General features: G+C 41.1%; 1 protein-coding gene across 1 annotated transcript in view; it reads left to right on the top strand.

Moving 5' to 3' along the window:
* The window catches only part of egflam (EGF-like, fibronectin type III and laminin G domains), a gene marked incomplete at its 3' end in the record, with an annotated part of 47,688 nt that overhangs the window by 2,374 nt on the left and 22,708 nt on the right, over positions 1 to 22,606 (top strand). The window contains exons 2-12 of the mRNA XM_080738180.1: positions 775 to 861; positions 2,725 to 2,751; positions 8,919 to 9,036; positions 9,496 to 9,631; positions 12,805 to 12,971; positions 16,245 to 16,357; positions 17,319 to 17,566; positions 19,214 to 19,401; positions 20,649 to 20,749; positions 21,039 to 21,139; positions 21,906 to 22,050. Coding sequence (XP_080594306.1) covers positions 775 to 861; positions 2,725 to 2,751; positions 8,919 to 9,036; positions 9,496 to 9,631; positions 12,805 to 12,971; positions 16,245 to 16,357; positions 17,319 to 17,566; positions 19,214 to 19,401; positions 20,649 to 20,749; positions 21,039 to 21,139; positions 21,906 to 22,050 — 1,431 coding nt within the window. The remainder of the gene's footprint in view (positions 1 to 774; positions 862 to 2,724; positions 2,752 to 8,918; positions 9,037 to 9,495; positions 9,632 to 12,804; positions 12,972 to 16,244; positions 16,358 to 17,318; positions 17,567 to 19,213; positions 19,402 to 20,648; positions 20,750 to 21,038; positions 21,140 to 21,905; positions 22,051 to 22,606) is intronic.

Genomic DNA, 22,606 nt, shown 5'->3' with positions numbered 1-22,606 from the left:
GCAATATGCAATATTTTGACACCTTGACAAATATGAAAACACAGGCAGCACTTGAATTTTGTCTTATGTTTGTGCAGGACTGAAACTTGCAACTACTACTAATGAAAACTACTGTATTAACTGCTTCAACCTGCTTTGACCATCAATAAAAAATGTCACTATTATGTCACACTGATAATATACTGTATATGAACACAAACTTTTATTGACGAATACAAAATCCTATTTTTAGAAGTGAGTGAGTGTCTCTCCATTGCCCCCCCCCCCCCCCCCCCCCCCCCGGTCACAGATATAAAAGTCTCTTCAAAGGGTCATAAATACAACTAAAAAAATCACGCATGCTGTTGCTAGAACCCTCCCTGTGGCTGCGATTGACCATATCCCCCCATAGAAATACTTTGAAGTCCCCATATGTGGTCACTCAATCATTCCCTTGTTTTGCCTCCAGCTAAGCTGTGAAACCGAGTAGTGAAGTGCACAATCTCTTTCATACACAGAAGCAGTCAGGTGGCTTTATCACTCTGTCTGCCGTTTAGTTCTTGTGACTGAAGTATGACTGAAATGGGAGCGAGCGAGGCTATCCGCCTTATGCTATCTGGCATAAGTTGCAATACCAATCCTTGACATCCCATTTTCATTGAAATCGATAAGAAGAGAGGGGAAGGACTCGTGAATAGTTTCTTTCTCAAGGTCTTTCACACTCTAAACTCTGTTAAAAAGTAGTCTGATGCACTTCATGACTATTTATCTATTGTGCTGTGTGTGTCTTTACAGGTGTTCTACACAGAAATGAAGAATAATAATCCTGTCAGTAGTGCGTCCTTGCTGGAGGTTCCTCTCAGCTTGGACATGCTGGCCACTGTGAGTACACTATAATATTTCATCAAAAATGTATGTGTATTGATTACAAGTCCAGGAAAGTAAGGAATATCCGCACATTGTTAGGGATGCTGCCACTGTGTCATTGTATTAGAATGTACTGTACAACATTCCGATCGTCTGGTTTTCATCAGGTACCTGATGCACCCCCTCCCCTCTTCTTCTTCCCTTTCTTTTTTTAATCGAAAAAAAACGATGGAACTTAAACAAATTTCACCTTCTGAACCTAAATGAATTGATGAGATATCCCTTCCTTTCTTGGACATTTCATTTGTTATCCAGCACTTTACCCTGGACTCTAATTGATAACAAGTAAAACATTAACATTTTCATTCATATTATAACTGGTCAAACATGTCACCAAACTGCTGCCAGGTACCACAAACCTCTCCTCCCTTAACTCAGAACAGACACCAGCGCGCGCGCGAGCTCTGCCTTTTTGTTCCATTTTGGACAAACCAGTGATTGAGTTTGACCTTTTCAAGATACAGTAGCCCCAGGTCAAAGGTCATGTAATCAATAATTAGGAAGACACATTATGTGACGTGACTATCGATTGCTGATAACATTAAACATGTCTCTATCCTTTATGTTTTTTTTTTAAATTGTATTGAAACATATTTCATCCTTGTCACAGACTATCTATGGTTCTTATTTGGAGCAATACTACTTCTTCCTAAAACATAATAGAGATGGGAGAAAATGAAATGTGTAGTTAAGAGCATCATGTTTAATTGAGTAAAAATCATACACCAAGCACTGCTTACTAAAGAATGGACCTTAACGGTTCCATTCTATTTGCTTCACACACCCAGACCTAGTAGAAAATACTGGTATTTGCCTACAAAGCAACCAAAGGCATGGCACCCCCATACCTTCAGAATATTTTGATCTTTGTTACTCTGGGTGGCCGTTTTCTTTAACAAACAGACAATCCAGATGAAAACAAATACCCCTCTCCGCTGGGGCTGGTCAAATATACTGTAGACAAGAAATGCTATGTGATCTGATCTTGACTGCAATGTTACATTTTATTTAAATAGCATGTTATTTGGACAGATGCTAGGTTAATTGTTACCTGGTATCTTAGTTTCTTTGAGGCACTACATTGTTCTCTCAGCACCCTACACCCTAGTAAATAGTCAAACCCTAGTTTGACTATTTACCCTGTTTGTTGATTAGGGTTCATGCTTACTCTGGTCACTCCAGTCTCGCACTTGTAAGTCGTTCTAGATAAGAGTGTCTGCTAAACGTCTACATTGTAAATTGTACTATTAATTGCCCAGCAGTTTTTCTTCTGGTTTTCAAATTGATTAGAATGTTTTACTCTTTATATAAATTATTTTAAAGCAGCACTATGTAACTTATTATTTATGAATAAAATGTAAATGTGTCCAATCTATAAAAAAAAACAGTCAAGTAAAATCTGTATGTTAGAGTATCGCTGCTCTTTTATTGATACATTTAGATTGAGTCAAACTTCAAAGGTGTCTCCTAGACACAGGATCTGACACGAATTTGGACCTGATGGTCAAGATTCAATTATCTGTAAAAAAAAGAAAATTATATTATAGGTAACACTTTACAATAAGGTATAGACAAATGCTGCTATGAGAGGTGTCACCAAAAAGAGAACAAAAAATAATGTAACACAGTGACACACATGACTTTAACAAAAGTTCTGGGAAATGATTGGTCTTAAAAAATGGCTTTTGGGGCTTTATTCAGAGTTAATTATAAGCATGAGGCCTTTATAGAATGGTACTCATTAACATCCAGTGTTGTTTTTAACCTCAAATATTTACAGTAAATTACTAACAAGCTTACCTCTGTTCTATCTTTCAGGGACAATTTGATGGGCAAGCAAGCTTTGTGAGTACCGTTCTCTTAGTTAAAATACACTACTGTTGTATCATGGTTAACATGCTGTGTAGCTCAATGGCTTCATTTGAAAAACTACCACATTATGGTGTGTAAGAGTTTTGACTTGTTGTACACAGTATAGCCTAAATATGCTTTGTTAAACTTAAAGGGTAACTGTCATGTAGACTACATGGAATGCATCGCATCTGTATTGCTGAAAATCCCTAATCAAAGTAGTAGTAGCAAGTAGCAACTATTAGCTAGCCTGGGATCCAGGCTAGCTACAATTTACGGCTTTTTTCTTTTTCTTCTAATTTCGTTTCTTATCATTCATCATCATAAGCAAAGTGAGAAAAGAAAACTCCACCGAATGTAGCGTAGCAGGCTGGATCACAGGCTAACTATTAGCACCATTCAGGTAGCCTGGGAGGGAGGGAGCGTTTAGCTGTTTCTAAATGTCATCTTTTCGACAACCAAACCTAACCCTAACCCTAACCCTAACCTCCGTGGGGTGAGGCGCTATCCTGCCGACGCTCCATTGTCGAAATGCAGCGTAGTTTTGATTATTATCTTTAGATGCAAAAAATATTTAAATGTTAGCACAGCTGGTGAGACAGACAGTTTGGGGGAGAGACACTGCAGACTCCAGGTTGGAGTTCACCAAGCTAAGGTCTTTGTGCTAATAAGACAACAGCCGTGTGTTCCTCTGGCTCTATCTGTAATGTGCCTAAGTGTATCAATGACTGAGTAAACAATCAACAGACCCTGTAGCCAGCTGCACATGGCCAAGCATGCGCACATGGCCTTAAGAAATTGCTGCTTAACTTTTTCCCTGCCAGATGTTGTTATTTATTATTGGGTTTTGTGCCAGCAAAAGCACCTTACCTTTGCGATGTTATAGACAAAGATGTATTATTATTATTTTTTTCATTATTATTTTTTAATTTTCTCCTTAAAGAGGTGTACCGTGGCTCTACCAGCAGTAGAGGGCAGCCTCATGCAAGAATTAATGTGAAAATGGTCTCAGTAGGCTCCCGTTTGTCAAGGCAGCTCAGTCGCTGCAGAGCAATAGATCCAGAGGAAATCACATGGAAGTGTTTTGTTACTCCATTGATGCTAACGTCCAGTGGGTTTTTGAGAGTACTTTTACGGGAGCTGTTTCAACGGTACACACCCGCGCGACCCCTCATCAGTTTACAGACATCAAACCAAGGTACAAAAGAACGAGCCAAAGAACGTACAATTGGCATTGCGCCGCTGTCAAAAATGGGGCGAACGGGAACGTTCAAAGCAGTATAAGAGTTAAATATCATTCTTTTTCATTCCTACTATTTAGCAACTCTTTAGATCCTCATTGCATCAATGAATGCTCCTGGAGCAACATGCATTTTTTCCCCATTGACATCATAACTGAATGACGAGATCCTACTGGACATTCTTTTCTGTCCTGGCCGGAAAGACATCGTAGTCTTTCTGTATTTGATAAAGCTGTGGATGAGGGTTAGGTTACTACATTTTAGAAAAGTAAATGTGTTGATACGTTCTAATAAATTACTTTGAGCAGTATTTTATTGTTTGTGAGCAAACAAATCAGTCTGCTCCATAAAAATCAAACCTCGGTTCGAAGTGAAGCGGTGAACTTTTATTCTATGTATTCTAGAGCTATGAACTCTTATACATTCGGTTCGAAGTGAAGCGGTATGTGTTCTAGAGTTCCAGAGCTCGGAATTCTGAATTCTGAATTCTGAATGATTTTATCTGGAGGGCCGAATTGTCATGTGAAGCTTGACCAATCCTCAAAGTATGGTCTCATTGGACATTTTTAATCATCCAATCATCAGACCGGGACGGACACTACACACATATTCTGGACGTACGGGACAGATAAAACCTGTTCATTCTGGACTGAAATGACCATATATGGACGTGGGGGACACACATGGGACACACATTTACGGACAGATAAAACCTGTTCATTCTGGACTGAAATGACCATATATGGATGTGGGGGACACACATGGGACACACAAAGCCACTCCTTGGAAGCGGCTTTCACCGCTTAAGGGACAAGGACTGACAGATACAGAGATATCCATATATGGGCAATTGGGCATATCAGTCGGCTCAGCGGTCGAGGACAACTGCCGATCTGACTGACTCTTAAAGAGCAAAGCACCTTATAAGGTAAGGCAATGTCATCAATACGTTGTGACGAGTCACATCTGGCCAGCAGTTAATATATAAATCAGGTGAACTGCTGGACTACAATCTTTTACTCTGACTTATGCGAGGAGTGGTACAGCTGCTGCACAGCGTTCTTTAAGGAAAGGCATTCTCAATCCTCGCACCTGTTGCAATGGTGAAGACGTACGACGGGGACGGCTACAAGAAACGGGCCGCGTGTCTGTGCTTCAAGAGCGAGACGGAAGAGGAGGTGATGCTGGTGAGCAGTAGTCGGCATCCTGATAGATGGGTTGTCCCTGGTGGAGGAATAGAGCCAGAGGAGGAGCCCAATGTTGCCGCAGCTCGAGAAGTGTGTGAAGAGGCTGGCATAAAGGGGACTATAGGTCGCTTAATTGGAGTATTTGAGAACCGAAAGAGGAAACACAGAACGTACGTCTATGCCATGGTTGTGACGGAGCTGTTGGACGATTGGGAGGACTCTGTCAACATCGGAAGAAAAAGGGAGTGGTTTAAAAAAGATGAGGCAATCCAAGTATTGCAGTGTCACAAGCCTGTGCAGGCCACCTACTTTGAGGCCCTCCAGGAGTGCAGGACCAGCAACGGCTGCAGGACCAGCAGCAACAGAGCGCCTTTGGTGGCGACGATGGCTGCTGGGGACCACATCTCTTCTACCTACAACATAAGCACAAGAAGTGGGAGCAGAAGAGTAGGGAGAAGGACTACCTCAGCTAGAGTCTAGAAGAGAGGCACACAGTTGGGTATCTGGGAATGCTACCCCAGCCTCGACTCAATTTTGGCAACTTGCTGTGAAGCGGGGGAGTTTGAATGTGTCTAGTCTCGCTCGCATTGTCAGACAAATCAGATCTCCACCCAGAGGCGTCATTTTAGAAAGAATAGGCAGTGGCAAAGATGTACTACTAGGCTATTTACATCCCGTTTTCAAAGTAGAGAAGATTGTGGATCTACAAATGTCCCGACACAACATTTTGTGAGCTTGTAGATAGATCCACTATTTGGGGAGGGTGGGGATGTTTGAAAAAGTTTGCCTATAATGACGTGCCCATAATAGGGATGCCAGGTTGAAAGTGGTTAATAGATGTATGGTTGTCTATGGATGAGGACCATGGACAGGCATGGATGTACTCAGAATTGATCAGAAATCCAATTCATCAGTAAAAGATCACACCCAATGTGAAGTGAGCGGTGGTCGTGCTTGCATAACGTCTTCAGACTAGGATTTGAGTCTAGGATGTACAGGGTATGCTACACACACGTTTTGCTATGGCAAAACGCTGACGGAAAAGGCTACAGACACATGCACAGCCACTTATAGGAGCGGTTTGCACCACTCAAAAACAAAACAGTTGGGGAGAATATGCATAGAATAACTGAATTTGAGGTTAAATGTGAACACTACAGGTGGAAATTTTCATCCCCTATAAGCCAAGTGATGCCCCTGTCTCCACCACCAATTATGGGACTTCTATTTACTACTAGAACAGCAGTGAGAACGCATCCTACACCCTCTGCTTTGAAAACCATGTCATGTCACCTCACCACTATGAAGGACATCCCCTACCCCTAAAGCAGGGGTCTTCAACGTTTTTTTGGCCAAGGACCCCTTAGCTGAGAGAGAGATGAAGCAGGGACCCCCTCTACATATTGTATGAATGGGTGATGCAGATTTTCATCGATTTCATAGATAGATTCATAGGCTTGTTTGACAGCGCTGTCATCGGTCTATGTTGGATTCATGTTAATGTGTATTTTCAGACATTTAACCTCTTAAATCATTGATATATTGTAAACTTGACCTTTCACTACGCAATTGGTCTGCTCTTTTTTACCTCTACATACCTATTTGCTGAAAATAGCAGATCTACAAGCTCTTAACGCCTCGCAGCGCGAGGCATGGGGAGCTTGTAGATGCTATTTTTGGCTAATGTTCTCGGAATAGGGATGCAAGGGTTCAAGTTGTTAATTTTATAAGAATAATCCTATCACACAAGGATTTGGCGGCCCCCCTGTAGTCACTCTAAGGACCCTAGGGGTCCCGGACCCCCTGTTGAAGACACCTGCCCTAAAGACTTTGGATTGGTTCTGCAATGCACCTTTTTTTAACTAATTGTGTTCAGCCCATTTTAGCAACAAAAGCTTGGAGATTGTCCTCAGTCACTATTGACTATGGTGTTTGTAGACTTGTGAGTCGTTAACCTTCCATCAACAGAAAGGTGGAAGTTGCGGCCAAAATCAGGGCTGTTTGTCCTGGGCAAACCCCCAACCCAACCCCCAAATGTTTTTTTACACCGTGGTCTACAGCTGCTATCTATGAGAGAGGTCTGTCCGTAGCAATTCTCGCAAACTGCTGGCTGCCTAAATGTGTATGCATGGTGCCAGTAGTGGCCACAGAGTTACCTCCACTAATTCTTTATTTTTTTATTTCATTTTATTCTAACTGGTTTAGAAACGTAAAGATATTGGTTCTGCTCACAATTAACCTAGAGAAAAAAACTAGAAAAGGTCTCCGCTTCGAGGCATGCCCAAGTAATAACTAACATTGTATGATTTTGACGACAATAATAACAGACCTCAGCATACAGTATGTTTGTGGGAATATCTGCGTGAAGCTCAATGTTTTGTGATTTTGCATGCTTTTAATGTGATTGCTCAAAAATAGGACTGTAGGACATACCGGTAGCTGTGATTGAGAGAGATGATTCACTGAAAAATATATATTTTACATGCACAGATTATTAAGTATAATGCAACTATAATGCAATAACGCAACAGATTTTGCCCGATTGGCTAGTTCAAGTCCATAGCCTCATAAGGGTGTAGTAATTAATACATGCTATAACTGTGCATTTAAAATACGAATTAATGAATGAAAATGTCTTCATTGCATGCAATAAATAGAAATATAATTTGCACATGTATAATTTGATGTACTGATGTACACAATATAATTGTGCTTTGAAAATGTAATCCTACTTTATGCTTTATCCTCACATTATTTGAAATTAAGACCATGTATGGGTCAGTGTCATTTCTCTGTCCATCTTTAGTATGGCACCATACTAGTAATATTTCAAGAAAGATTATTCATTACATTCAAAAGATATATTTTTTCAATTTAGTTTTTTGTTTACCGAATGGGCTCCCAGACTGCCATGAAAGAAACTAGACCAGTGCACTCAGCCTCAGATGAGCACACATCTCTGTGTCTCTATCTGTGCGTGCTTGTGCACACATGCACATGCGTCAGAAGTATGTAGGTTACTGTGTTGAAAGCAAAAAACGTACCTTAAGCCTGGCAGAGACAGGAATGGTGAGACCATTGAAGTATTCAATGGCCCCTCTCCCATAAACACAGAGAACCCTCTCCTAGGGCTGTCACAATTATTACATAATCGTCTAATCGTAATTATTTTACATAATCGCGATTATTTTTCATAATCGTCATAATCGTGAATGTTGAAAATGTTTCATATACATGCTTTTTTAAAGTAAAACATAGTGGAAATAGCAGATCTACAAGCTTGTGAGCTTGTAGATCGTCTATTTCCACTATCAATGTTATTTTTTAAGTAGAAAGTTGTCAAATATGTCCATAATTTCTTTGTGTATTTAGGTTATGTGTCATATCTGCCATGTGCAACTTCAAAGCCTAAAAGCCAAACAGAAATGTAATTATCAACGACAAAAACACAATTAAGTCGTTAATCGCAATTATTTGAGTGACAATTAATCGTCATGTAAAATGTCATATCGTGACAGCCCTACCCTCTCCCAGAAAATAGGACCTACACTACAGTATGTGCTGATTTACACAGGTCTTTTGTTGTTGGTGTACAGGCTGGTTACAAGACCGAGATCACATTGGAGCCTTAACATGTTGTTTCCACATCATTTCCTACTTTTTATTTATTGATTTTTCTTAATTTTCCTTAATTTATTTTTTCTACCTCACCCACCCCTCTACACCCTCCCAGGATGTCCATATTGGTAACCTGAAGGTGAACACCCTGTACAGAGTCAGTGTTGGGGCGTATGGATGGGCAGGAGAGGGTAGACCTAGTGTTCCCAGAGATGTCAGGACTGCACCACATGGTAAGAAACTAACAATATGCTACTGTGCATGCACGCACATGCACACACACACACACACACACACACACACACACACACACACACACACACACACACACACACACACACACACACACACACACACACACGCGCGCGCACACGCACGCACACACACACACACACACACACACACACACACGTGCGCACACATGCGTGGGCTGCAACATCCGACTAAATAGATTTTGAAAAAATGTTTCTTGCTGGTGAAAACACACACAAACAAACACACACACACACATAGATTTAAAAAAAAAAAAAAAAAAAAACCTCAGTTCCCTTTGAAAAGCGTCCAATGCGTGTAATTATTCACGAATGCGGGCACCCGCAGGTCCTTTCTTAGGTTAGGTTGTGGATGGATCATGCAACATGACAAACAATTATTAAATGTTTAATTGTTGAATTGTTCTTTTTTCCATATAGAAATGTGCATGCCTCCATCGCCCCCCACCCAGCCTATAGTTGCAGCAGTATCTGACACAGAGCTGGCATTGTCATGGCAACAGGGAGAAAGTGAGGGGAGTGCACCCGTCCTTCACTTCCTGGTGGCTTACATCAGGTAAGAACAACTTGGCTGATTGATTAATTGACCTCTTAAGTCCTTCGACGAATAGAAAAAATACTGTAGCCGATATACAAGTTCACAACATTTTGCAAAGCGGTGCATTGAGTGTTTGTGCAAGTATTTTCTTTATTTGTGAAACATTTTGAATAATGTTGCCCAGTGTTAAAGTGGTTTCCTAAATCCTCAAGTCTGAGGACGAGCCTTGAGAGGTTACTTCAACAATTATAAACTATAATATATATACTAGAACTAGAGATACTGTTCCTACGAAACAGTGTGGGCTCGCTCGTACTATATTCTGCAGTGTGCCAACTGTCATGTGAAGCTCAACCAATACTCCAGCTAACACCACTCCCAGATTTTCCACACCTCATTGGCTAAGAGCCCTGCCTTTGTACTGTCATTTTAGGAGTTACTGTATGTCTGGATCAAGCATTTAATGTTACAGTGTCTGTCAAATCTTTTATCTGCTGTTACTTCAAGTTTGATGCATTGTCCATATAGAATACTACTGGATTGGAATCTATAGAAACCTTCTGATATTCAGAATAATTCACAGCACTGACTTGCGTGAGTTTGCCTCTTGTCTGCTCAGTACAGTCCATTCCATCAGGGTCACTGGGGACATGAGAAAGAATGAATTTCATTCTCAGCATAGCACACACACACACACACACACACACACACACACACACACACACACACACACACACACACACACACACACACACACACACACACACACACACACACACACACACATGAATAGTCAACAAGATTCTTTTCAGCTTCTGAACCTTATGTAGTGACAAATGAGAGGGCTTTTAAAAGGATGTTCAAGAATTGTTCAGCTACAAAACTACACAGTCAATACAAGTTAATTACAAAGAAACTTGAAGGAAAATAGATCAAAAAGAGGACCTGAGGGAGAGAGAAATATATTGTTGTATTTACTTTATAGTTGGTGTGAACTCCGCCATCCACGCCACTTTTTTTTAATCAATATTTGTTATAGTTATTGCTATTGTGCTCAGTGTGTGAGCTTGAAGAGCTGCTATTTTTTATGCACATCCAGTATAAATCAAGGCCTGGAAACGGTGAGGGAGTGTGAATGAGCGAGAGAGAGATATATAGAGAGAATAATATATAGAGCAGGGGTCTTCAAAAGGGGCTCCTCAGAGTTACTACAGGGGGTCCTCCAAATCTTGAGTGATAGAAACCTTTTTATATTAACCACTTGAACGCTAGTGTCCATATTCTGAGAATTTTTGCCAAAAATAGCAGATCTACATTGAGCTTGTAGATCGGCTATTTTCGGCAAATAGGTTTGGTGTAGAGGTCAAAAAGAGCAGACCAAGTACATAGTGAAAGGTCAAGTTTATAAAATATCAACAATTTAAGTGGTTAAATGTCTGAAAATACACATTAACACGAATCCAACATAGACTGATGACAGTGCTGTCAAACAAGTCTATGAATCTATCTATGAAATCGATGAAAATCTTCATCACACATTTATACAACATGCAGAGGGGGTCCCTGCTTCATCTCTCTCTCTCAAGGGGTCCTTGGCCTGAAAACGTTGAAGACCCCCGATATATATATAGAGAGAAAGAGAGCTAGAAACATGTATTGAGAGAAAGAGTAGGAGGCAGAGAAACCAGATAAAGTGTGTGTGAGGGATTACACATCGTCACTGTCAGGCAGAAACCTCATATATCCATGTTTCAAATGTGTATGTTTCCCACCCCCGTAAATTAAAGCCCTACTTCACCATACAAAAGTGCTGCATGAAAGTAGTGAAAAAAAAGTAGCGCAAATAGCAAAAGTAGCCCAAATAGCACACAACGAATCGCAAGGCTTGTAGATCGTCTAATTTCACTACTTCCAAATATTTTTTTAAAATAATAACAAAGGAAGGTTTTGGACATACAAGGTTTCCACCCGACAACGACGGCATGAATCATTGTCTGTGTGTGCATGCAGGGCTTGCTCATAGAACAAGAGCCATCTTAGAGGCAAATCTTTCCCCCCCACACATCAAAGGAAATATCACTGAACACAGACATTGAGTGATGACGGAGATGACCTTATACAACAAATAGTTGTGGCTGCAGGCGCCTGACCACCAGTGCCCCAAAATCTGGACATATGGATGGTAGCTCCAGATGGAAAACAGGAAACAAGACTGCTGCAGTTTGCTATATTTTCAAATACTTCTCTGGTTAAATGTTTTTTATGTATTTTAATTCTAGACTACTTTTATAAGACATGCTTCATTTATCTTGCTTCACACTTGAAACATTCTCCCAGGATAAATAAACAAAGTAAAAAAAAAAGAAAGAAGGAAAAAAACAAAGTGTTTATAAGTTTAGTGTTTAAAACTTTATTCGTTTTTTGTCCATCCAACTCTGAAAATGCTTTATTTACAGCTAGTGTATTCAATTTGGAATTACAATTACATCAAAAGATAATCTGCAATCCAAATACTAGATCATTCCCTTAAATGGAAAGCACAGCATAATCCCCTATTCTCGAAATGCACAGAATCCCTGTGTGTGTGTGTGTGTGTGTGTGTGTGTGTGTGTGTGTGTGTGTGTGTGTGTGTGTGTGTGTGTGTGTGTGTGTGTGTGTGTGTGTGTGTGTGTGTGTGTGTGTGTGTGTGTGTGTGTGTGTGTGTGTGTGTGTGTGCGCGCGCGCGCGCGCGTGTGCGTGTGTGTGGTTCCCAAACTGGGGGTCAGGACTGAGCTTGTACTTGGGCTATTTTCACAATACTTATCTGGGGAACCGAGTCAAACTAAATCTACTGGGGACTCGGTACACTTCCCGTTAAAATATGATTATTTTGGGGGGGTCGCGGCACTGAAGGTTTTGGGAACCCTTTGCGTTATACCACACTATAGTTGAGCTACAAATTCCGTTCAAACTTCAACTTGTTCAGCTTTACACAGTTATGTGTGGTTGTATTTTTTTTCATTACAAATTGCATTACATTTGTAACTAAACTAACATATTTGACATTTTCTCCCCGTATAGTCCATGGCCATGAGCCATGGACAAATCTAACAGCTTTGGTCAAATCATGGTATACTATTAAGCTGATTAAAATTAAGGCTCTGACAGTATGTTGTTTAATACATTATATGTGGATGTTATCTCTTTCTAAGGCCAGAAATGGACACAGAGTGGACATACATCCGGGAGCCCATTGAGGCTAACTCCATGGTGTTAAAGGGATTGAAACCAGACACAGAGTACCAGTTTGTAGTGAGGGGAGTCAATGTGCATGGAGTCAGCCCACCAAGCCAGATCAACAGCCCAGTCCGCACCCTTGGTAAGAGCATCAGTTCAAAAGCACTTTTATCTATTTGTAAAACCCACAGTCAAAATTAACCACTTTCAAAACATTTCAAAAGTATTGAAAATAGCTGTTCTACATGCAACGCGTTGTGAGCTTGTAGATAAAGCGGGGCTCCGAAGTAGCTTGTAGATGAAGTAAGGCCAAACTAATGCCCTACTAAGAAGGCTATCTAACTGTGGTCGTTGAAGCAGTAGTCTTCTGGAGCTAGCCGCCCCTCCACCAATCTTCGAACTATATTCACCCATCTCAAATCCTATCTCATTATTATTATTATTTTATTAATAATGTTGCTAATTCAAGACAATCAAAATACAGCCCTGTATGTTTCAAAATGTTCCCTAACCAGCTGTTTTGCATTTACTCACCAGTCTACTGGCGAGGTTGGTAACGACAACAATATCATTTTTTTTGTCATGCTGTCATGCTTTAACAAAGAACATCCAAAACGTGAAAATAAAATAAAACTCAAAAGCACAGGGTTTTCACATGAGATGTCAAATATGGATGCCGGATAGATTTGCATATGTGACAACATGAACGTTAACCCACATGCAGTCTGTGCCAACCTGCTGTGGAATTATGCCGCTCTGGGCAATTTCCTGAATATAGGCCAGTGTTAGTTTGTGTGTCAGTGGGGCTTCTGACTGGAGCCTTAAACACATATATAATAGTAGAGCAGCAGTCTCTACTGGAGTCATTTACTGGATTACCTTTAATGTAATGGGATGTCATGGTGGAGGGAGGGAACTTTGGGGTCTGATTGATATTGAAATGATAGGCCTGATGTTTGTGACACACACACACACACACGCACGGATGGACGCACACACGCTCGGACGCACGCACGCACGCACGCATGCACGCACGCACGCACGCACGCACGCACGCACGCACGCACGCACGCACACACACACACACACACACACAGAAGCACAGTCAGCCACATAAATACTTCCCTATCTGTGTCTACACACATCGTTTCCAAATCCCAGTCACTGTAGGTATTGTCCTGAACTGTAGAGCATGTGGGTGGGTGGAGGAACTGTTCTGTGCCTCACACGCCACGCTGGCTGTCAAACAGTTCAACTGCTGTGATTGAATTAAGCATCTTAAGCTCTACTTGTCCGCCCCACGAAGAAGCGAAATGGAGCGAGATGGAAAAAGAGGGAGAGAGGGGTATAGAGAATGCTGTACAGTGATGGAGGGAGTCTCACAGAAAGAAATGAATGGGAAACTAAATTTTAAAAAAAGGGGAAAAAAAGAGTGACTGAGCAAGACGAAGAGAGCTAGAGAAGCGTGGTTTCTCAGCAGGGGGCAAAAGCCGGTTACGTCCGAGCCTCATCAGACAGGATTAAGAAGAAGACGGACGGCAGACCCTTTGTCCACTCCATACATCCAATACACTCTGACAGACAGAAGCCCCCACCCACCATCACCACCAGTTGAGCATGGCTGGTCCCTCTCTCTTGTAACCTCTTCTACTGTGCTATCAATGGGTGGTGGTGGTGGGGGGGGGGGGGCACTACAGTCTGTTACACAACAGCAGATTAGTCCCCTCCCATACTACCACTAGCACCATACCACTACAAACTTAATGTTATTAGACTGCAGGTCAAACCTTTGCATCAATTCGAACTGTCAACGCAAAGCTCCTTGCCTGTTTTTTTTTTTTTTTTTTTCAGCTAGAGTAGGAGCTTGTGTCTTGTGCTGTTATGCAACATTAAGACTACGATTTGATGTGTGGTACGGTAATCATATATGTTGAAAATGTCTACTACAAGGCTTTTCTTTTTGTGTCTGCGGATGTTTATTCTGATTTATACGCTACGCACGTATGTTCAATAAACAGGAAAGATCTGTTATTTATACTGAATCTATAAAGTAATGTACTTCGTAATGTGGCTGGTCAACCATAAAATGTATTTCATGACCAACCATGTGCATTGACTTTATATCTTTGTGACCAGCCTATGGCACAGGTCTAGGAGACACCTTCCACTACATCATACAGCAGCCTGGGTACAGCCTAAGAGGTAGAATCATATTGACTGTTCCATTACTGCTCACTATCCTTGTCATACTGTACCAGTATGTTTTCAGACATCATCATAGTCATCATCATCATAGTCACATACCCACGGTCATTCTTTTTCTTTTTCTTTTTTTAAGATTTGTTTTTGACTTTTATGCCTTTATTGATAGGACAGTAGACTGACAGGAAATGGGGGGAGAGACGGAGAGTGACATGCGGAAAAGGTCGTCCGGATCGGGAATCGAACCGGCGACGCCGTCAGGCATCAATGCCTATGTGGCAATGCTTATGTGGTATGTGCCTGGACCTGTAGGCCAGCAGGCGCCCCCCCATGGTCATTCTTAACATGGGTCGCAGTTTCCCGAGTTTCCCGAGTTTTGGGCAGTTTTTGAAAACAATCAAAATTCAAAAATAATTTTTGGACCTCCTTCTAACTACTAGGCATGATCGCGATTGCGAAATTGCATGTTTAACCCCCATACCAACCCCATCTTTCAAACATGGCAGCCATATTTGTTTACATAATGTAAAAACATAATGGCTGCTATCTCATGAATGCCTGAGCGGATTTCCAAGCAGATTTTTTTGTTTGAAAGCTGTGAACAGCGTGCACACACGTGGTGCATGATCTGTGCACTATGAATTACATGTACGTCTATGGAGACTGGGGGCATCCTGGGACTTGGCAGCCATTTTTTTTAAAGCAGCGAATGAGTTAAGTAAACAACAGAATGATTAAAGAAGGGGTCTGGGCTGGGAGAGGGAGGGAGAGCTGCTGAGTGGAGGAGGGTCTTTTGAACCCTGCAGAGCAGGTGACATGCATTATATTAGCAATTGTACACCCATTGCTGCACTCCTGGTTCTTCTGCAACGCAACAGAACAGACAGACAGACAGACAGAGAGAGAGAAAACATTTCTTCTTTGATAGCTGTCCCTGCTACCAAAATCATTATTCATTGTAATGTAACTGAGCTTTTTAATGATATAGTATTCAAACTTTATTTCACCAATTAACCCATATGCATCACCATTTCACTTGTTGAAATCTCATTTGCCTTTACTTGTTGAAAGATCATTTCAGCTTCTTCACTGCCGTGTTTGGAAATCAGAGCCAAATACCATCTTCACAGTAATCTAAAAGAATGAGCAACGGTCATAAATGTCTCCTTTACCTATGTTCACACTTGTCATTCTTAATTGTCATTCTTAACAGGTACAGATGTTGCTAGCGGAGATTATGGACAGAGTTACATCACAAACTCCGACATCAAAGATGAGGACAGCTTTGATATTGACGACTCTGACTATGATGTCTTCATTGAAGAGGTAAAATACCCTCATACATACTGTACATGCATACATACATACATACGTACATACATGAAAATAGAATATGTGGTTCCAGCGTTTTACATGTCCTGATGAAGATCTATTAAGATCGAAACGTTGACCAAAAAACTTAAACTTAAACGGAGCTTCCTATACATCCAGTGTGCAGACTCTATATGTCCTTCCTACAGCGTTTTACATACCTACTGGGGCATTAACGACTTTTTGCAAGTCGACTCGACTCAGTAAAAAGTTGAGTTGAAGTCGACTTTATCGTTTGATGACGTCATCACATCACACACGACCCCCCAATTATTTTATAAAGTTTAAGTATATAGAGGGTATCTTCACATTTCTAAAGTGCCAATTTAAGGACTTTTTAATACCTCTAAAACGACAAATTAAACATTGTCCAAATTGTCAAATATATAGAGGCAGAAATTGTGAAAATAGCCGATCTACAGCATGTAGATCTGCTATTTTCACAATAGAACCATGTTATACCAAATGTAATGTAGCACTGTAATATTGGATCGTTCCGGCCTTGACAATAAGCAATCCTACTGTTTGAATGCTGTACAGACGCACGCATGGAGCAAAAATAATGATAGAAAAAAAGGATACACAAAGTATAATGATATAATGATATAAATAATGATATACAAAGGATTTTTTTTTTCAACTTCGACTTTCTCTGTTGGGAGTCGACTTGTGTAATGAGGTCGACTCAGTCGACTTGTCGACCTTTTCGTTAATGCCCTAATACCTACACATTCAAAGTAGTAGCAGTCCCGACATTCAAATCACCGGAGAACTGTTTATCAAGCATTCATTTAATAATAGCTACTGCTTCATGAACATATAAGAGACTAGACTAGACTAGACTCTCATATGACTTGCCATCTTTAATTCCCACACTACTCATTTTGTCTCTTGCTCTTCTCCTATTTCTCCTTAGCTGAAGCCGCTCACGGGCACGAACAAAGACAATCGGAAATCCCAACTCCGATCCCGCTCCGGAACGCCTTCCGGTCGGAACGTCGTTTACCGCATGAACACTATGGCGCCTCCTAATGCCACAATCGCACCACCTTCCTCCACCTCCTCCCCCACCCTCCCAGATTTCCGTGATCTGGTCTTCTCAACCACCCCAGAGCAGAGCACCACAACAACCTTCATATCCACCACTCCTCCACCCACCACCACATCCACCAACAGCTACACCACAACCACAACCACCGCCAACACCATCCCCATCACCACCATCTCCATCACCACCACCACTACCACTACTACAACCACAAGGTAAGCTGCAACTCAGCGGACAGGTTTTCTTAGGTTGGTGCCAGATTGAGTTGAAAATTAAGACACGGTTTGTGCGCCACATCGGCTCTGATGCCTGACGGCGAGTCCGCAGTTTGGACCTTTCACTCGCCGACTCTCCCTGTTTCCAAACTCTCTATACTATAACTATCAATAAAGGAAAGACATTAAGACAAACATGATCATACATAGCCTAGCCATCATGTCAGCAGAGAATAATTGGGAAAAACCTAAATTGCAAATAACACATAATAAATAATTTGTAGTTTTTATTTCACCCATGAAAATCCAACTTGACACTCGTCAATCTGACCCTACCCAGTGGTGTCAAGTAACAAAGTACATTTACTTAAGTACTGTACTTAAGTACAATTTTGAGGTGTTTGTACTTTACTTGAGTATTTCCAGTTTCTAATATTTTTACTTCTACTCTTTTACTTTTTGTATTGTATGTACATTTTGACACCAACACTGTCATACTTTTACTCAAGTACATTTTGAATTCCAGACTTTTACTTGTAACCGAGTATTTCTATATTGCAGTATTGATACTTTTACTTAAGTAAAACATTTGAGTACTTTTCCCACCTCTGCCCCACATTAATAAACTAAATTCCAAGTGATGGAGCGACTGCTCTGGCCCCTGCTGGTGAGATAAAGAACCTCATGAGCACAGACTCGGAGGATTATATAGAGAGTGTGCCATTCTTAGATGAGTCAATCATTGGAGGAGATCAAACATGTATTAGAGCCCGTCCGATGCCAATCACGATTTTTGATAATCCTAGACCTGGAGTGACCATAGATTACTTATGTGTTGACTGATTTTGCGAAAACCTGCAAGCCTTTCTAATCGACTAGAACAGTGTTTCTCAAACTTTCACATTTCAAGGTCTCGCCTTAACTCTGGCAGTGTACAAATGGAACCAAATGAACCCGTCAGGGTCCATTTGGAGCCCCATAAAGGAACCCACAGAGTCCCTGGAATCCAAGTTTGAGAACCACTGGATTAGAAGAACCTAGATTTGATTAAAGCTTCTCTTTGAGAACATTTTACTTATAAGTAGACAAATGAAGAAAAATTAACAAGTAACCTTTTGATACACAAATAATGAATAAAGTCATCTTTACATTATTTTATTTAACCATGCACTCAAAGCTACACTGTAACCTTTTTTTGGTGAATAAAATATAATTTTGACACTTGGCCTTCCTGCTCTTCTATTGAGAAAACTAGATCCTATGGTCTGGTAGGACCACTACTGGTCGACAAGTGGTAGTGCCTGAGCATGCAGGGCGTGTTCTATAGGCTCAGTAGTACATATTTCAGCTCTTGCACAGAATCCTTGGTAGGACATGAAAGTTAGCATGCGGCTTTAAGCCCTATTCAAAAGGTTTTCAAAAATAAATGACAAACTACAAGCACACAACATGATGTATGTATTGACCATTTTTGACATCCCCAAAACGGGGACGGCAGGCTGAAAGAGGTCATTCCCTTTGTTTTCTCTTCCCCTCTTGCACCTCTAGCGTTCCGTTGCCCCCCACCACCCCCATTCCCACCATGAGCCCCTGGAAGGGTGAGGTGCCCCGCGTGTACGAGCTGACCTGTGACGACACGGTGTGCCCTCCTGACAGCTACTGCCTCAGTGACTATGACAGTGGAGGCTCACGCTGTCACTGCAGCCTGGGACGCAGAGGGGACACGTGCAGTGAAGGTGAGGGAAGGGTTGTCTGGCGGAGGGGCGAGTGTGCATAGCGATAAGCTTGATTTATACTTGCGCAGTGGAGTCGCAACCTGAAAATAGCAGATATACAAGGTCAGAGCGCGTTGTGCTTGCGAGCTTGTAGATCTGCTATTTTGGGCCTGTATATATTGCGGTGTATAAGTCAGGCTATAGATACACAAGCAGGCTTTGGGGAGCCATGCAGCCAATGTGACCTTAAACAATGAGGGGTCGCCTGCACCGCAGGCATCCCCTCATGTTCATACACAAACATGCTCACACACACACATTCACACCTGCGGAATACCCCGTTTGTCATTACTGGCAGCAAGGGTCGTCACAAGGGGGGGAAAGTGGGACTGAGTTACTAGGGCCCAAGGTGGAGGGGTCTTAATTATTTTATACTTTAGCTATTGAAAAATAGCAGATCTACAAGCTCACAGCTGCAAGCTTGTAGATCCGCTATTTTCATGTCATGAAAATGTGTGCAAATCTTTGAATATGTATTTTTAAGCAAACATGTGTAACTCAAATTTTGCTTCTGGGGGGTCCCTGGAACCAAATATTTTGAGATGGGGGTCCGTGGCCAAATACATATCATTTTGTGGGTCCTTCACATGAAAAAGTTTGAGCACCACTGACATAGAAACATAGGTTTTTCAAACTTTAGAAGGATTTGAAATATTCAAAGACTTGCAAAACAAGCTCGTTGTGAGCTTGTATATCTGCTATTTTTCAATAGTTAAAGCATAAAATAATTAATGGGGGCCCGCCATGAATCCTTGTACGCAGGGCCCAGAAATTGGTGCGACACCCCTGACTGTCAGTAAAGGGTAGTAGTGATCTTTTTAAAGAGGATTCTGTCATCTCCAGTAACCTCTTGTGTCCGGATCGAAAATGATGATCTTGATCAAGGTTTTTACAGATAGAAGAACCCCCGAGATATGATACAACAGAATGTTACACCTTTGCTTTCAAGTTGAGAGAAATTGTTTGGAAAAGTCTTTGACCTACATGTCTACTGTTGAATTGCTTGTATGTACTTTGTGTGCTTTGCAAAGGACACTGCAGTGAAACTGTGTGCTACTATACAGTTCTGTGTTCATTTTAGTGTAAAAAAGTAGATTAACATGCAATTTAAAATTTCATTTTATTTATTTAAATAAAATAAAATGAAATACTTTAGTAAAATAATGTATAATCTCAGTTGTATTCTTTTTTACCCCTGTGTACTCCAGCGGTATCGGTGAACTTTCCTCGGTTCTATGGTTACTCCCACATGACCTTTGAACCCCTGAAGAGCTCCTACCAAACCTTTCAGATCACTTTGGAGTTCAAGGTACACAGCAGCACCACACAGAGTGGCCACTATTGTCTATTAATGATAAAACAAATAATTATGCTCAATACTGTATGTTCCCCTTGTTGTGTCTTGAAACTACCCTATCTACTGTGCCCATACGTGTTGCATCGCGATACATTGTGTACTTCTATATCAGCTAAGAAATATGAATGAGCTAATATAGTGTGTTAAAGGGTCTCTCTCTAATGCAAGCATAGTCAGTGTCCACTGTGGTTTAGTATAGTGGGTGAAAAAGATCTTTGAAACAATCTCTCTCTCGGTACAGGCAGAGTCAGAGGATGGCTTGCTGTTGTATTGTGGGGAGAACGAACACGGCCGTGGAGACTTCACCTCTTTGGCCTTGGTGAGAGGGAAAGTGCACTACAGGTGAGAACTGCACCAGTTTCTTTCTACAGTAGTTTCTTCCATCTGATCAATATTGTTGATGTGTACAACTGTACACAGTCAAATGCAACTGAGTGCATCTGTTCAAATGGGTTTTCTCTTTTCTGCTATGCCTGACATTTTGTTGAAACTATATAATGAATAATATATTATGAAACTAGCATATAAAACAATATATATATAACACAGGGGCAATAATCAGCTTTCTGCTATAAGCAGTTTCTATATCTAAATCATACCCGGTCTTGCTTTCAAGACTGAATTGGAGAAGTTCAGGAATAATTTTACTGAATTTTGCAGACAGAAAGCATTTCCCACAGGTTGTAAACAAAACGCCAACGGTGATTAAATCTTTTTATTTTGCTGTAACACATTTGGTGAAATCCTACACCTAACATGTTTAAGAAATACTCTGGGATTTGGCATGCCGGCTTTACCAGAAACGTTGTGAAAATCAGCCAACAGTCAAAGAGAATTTAACTTTCTAACTGTTTAAACCCTATGTACTTAGTTGACTGGAGTCCTCCAGGGGTCTATAGGCCTACTTGGTCCAGTTCTTTTTTTCCTCTACACCAAATCTTTTCACCCAAAATAGCCAATCTACAAGCTCACAACCTGACACGTTGCAACGCTACTTTTGCCAAATGTTCATGTATTTTGGCTGAATGTTCAGCCATTATGACATGGGGATGCTACGCTTCATGTGGTTATTAATTCCCATCCATCTGTTTGTTTTGCCCTCCCTCAGGTTTAACTGTGGTACGGGTGCAGCTCAGATTGTTGGAGAGAGTCGTATTGTCCTGGGCCAGTGGCACACAGTTACCGCCTTTAGAGATGGCATGAGTGGCTGGCTCCGCATGGATAATGACAACCCCATATCTGGACGCTCACAGGTGAGAAGTGTCACCAAATGGGTCCATTTGGTGGAGTTTGTACACTCTAAGAGTTACAGTAAATTAACAAGGAATTTACTGTGTATTATGTAAAAAAAAAACACTTTCTAGTATGTGTGGGGCATTTTATTTAACGATAATGCACAGACAATAGTTCAACTGCAAATTATACCTTGGCGCTGGCTCTTCAATCAACACATCTGTTGAATACATTTTGTCTTCACATGTATGAGCTGTTTACAGATTGCGCTTGAGTGGACTTTTTGCATCTTATCACCATTAAGAGTTCTATCGTACTAAAGAATCTAACATAACTTAACTCATTTACTGTCTCTCCTGATAGTCCCGAGAAAATCTCTCTGCCCTGCCCGATAATCCTGAGACTTTAATATGCTTTAATCACTATAAAACATTTAAAAGTATAATCTCTGTTTATTGCGAATCGGGCTCTAATCACCTTCGGAGAAGTGCTTCCGGTCGCATTTCCGGTCGCTTTTCCGTATCCGCGATAGCTTCCATGTAAACAGTAGCAGGCGGAGCTCATCGATGGAAAGGT

The sequence above is a fragment of the Nannobrachium achirus genome (genome assembly GCF_963921795.1).
Source record: "Nannobrachium achirus genome assembly, chromosome: 12".
Classification (NCBI taxonomy): domain Eukaryota; kingdom Metazoa; phylum Chordata; class Actinopteri; order Myctophiformes; family Myctophidae; genus Nannobrachium; species Nannobrachium achirus.
This window is presented reverse-complemented; position numbering and strand designations above follow the sequence as displayed.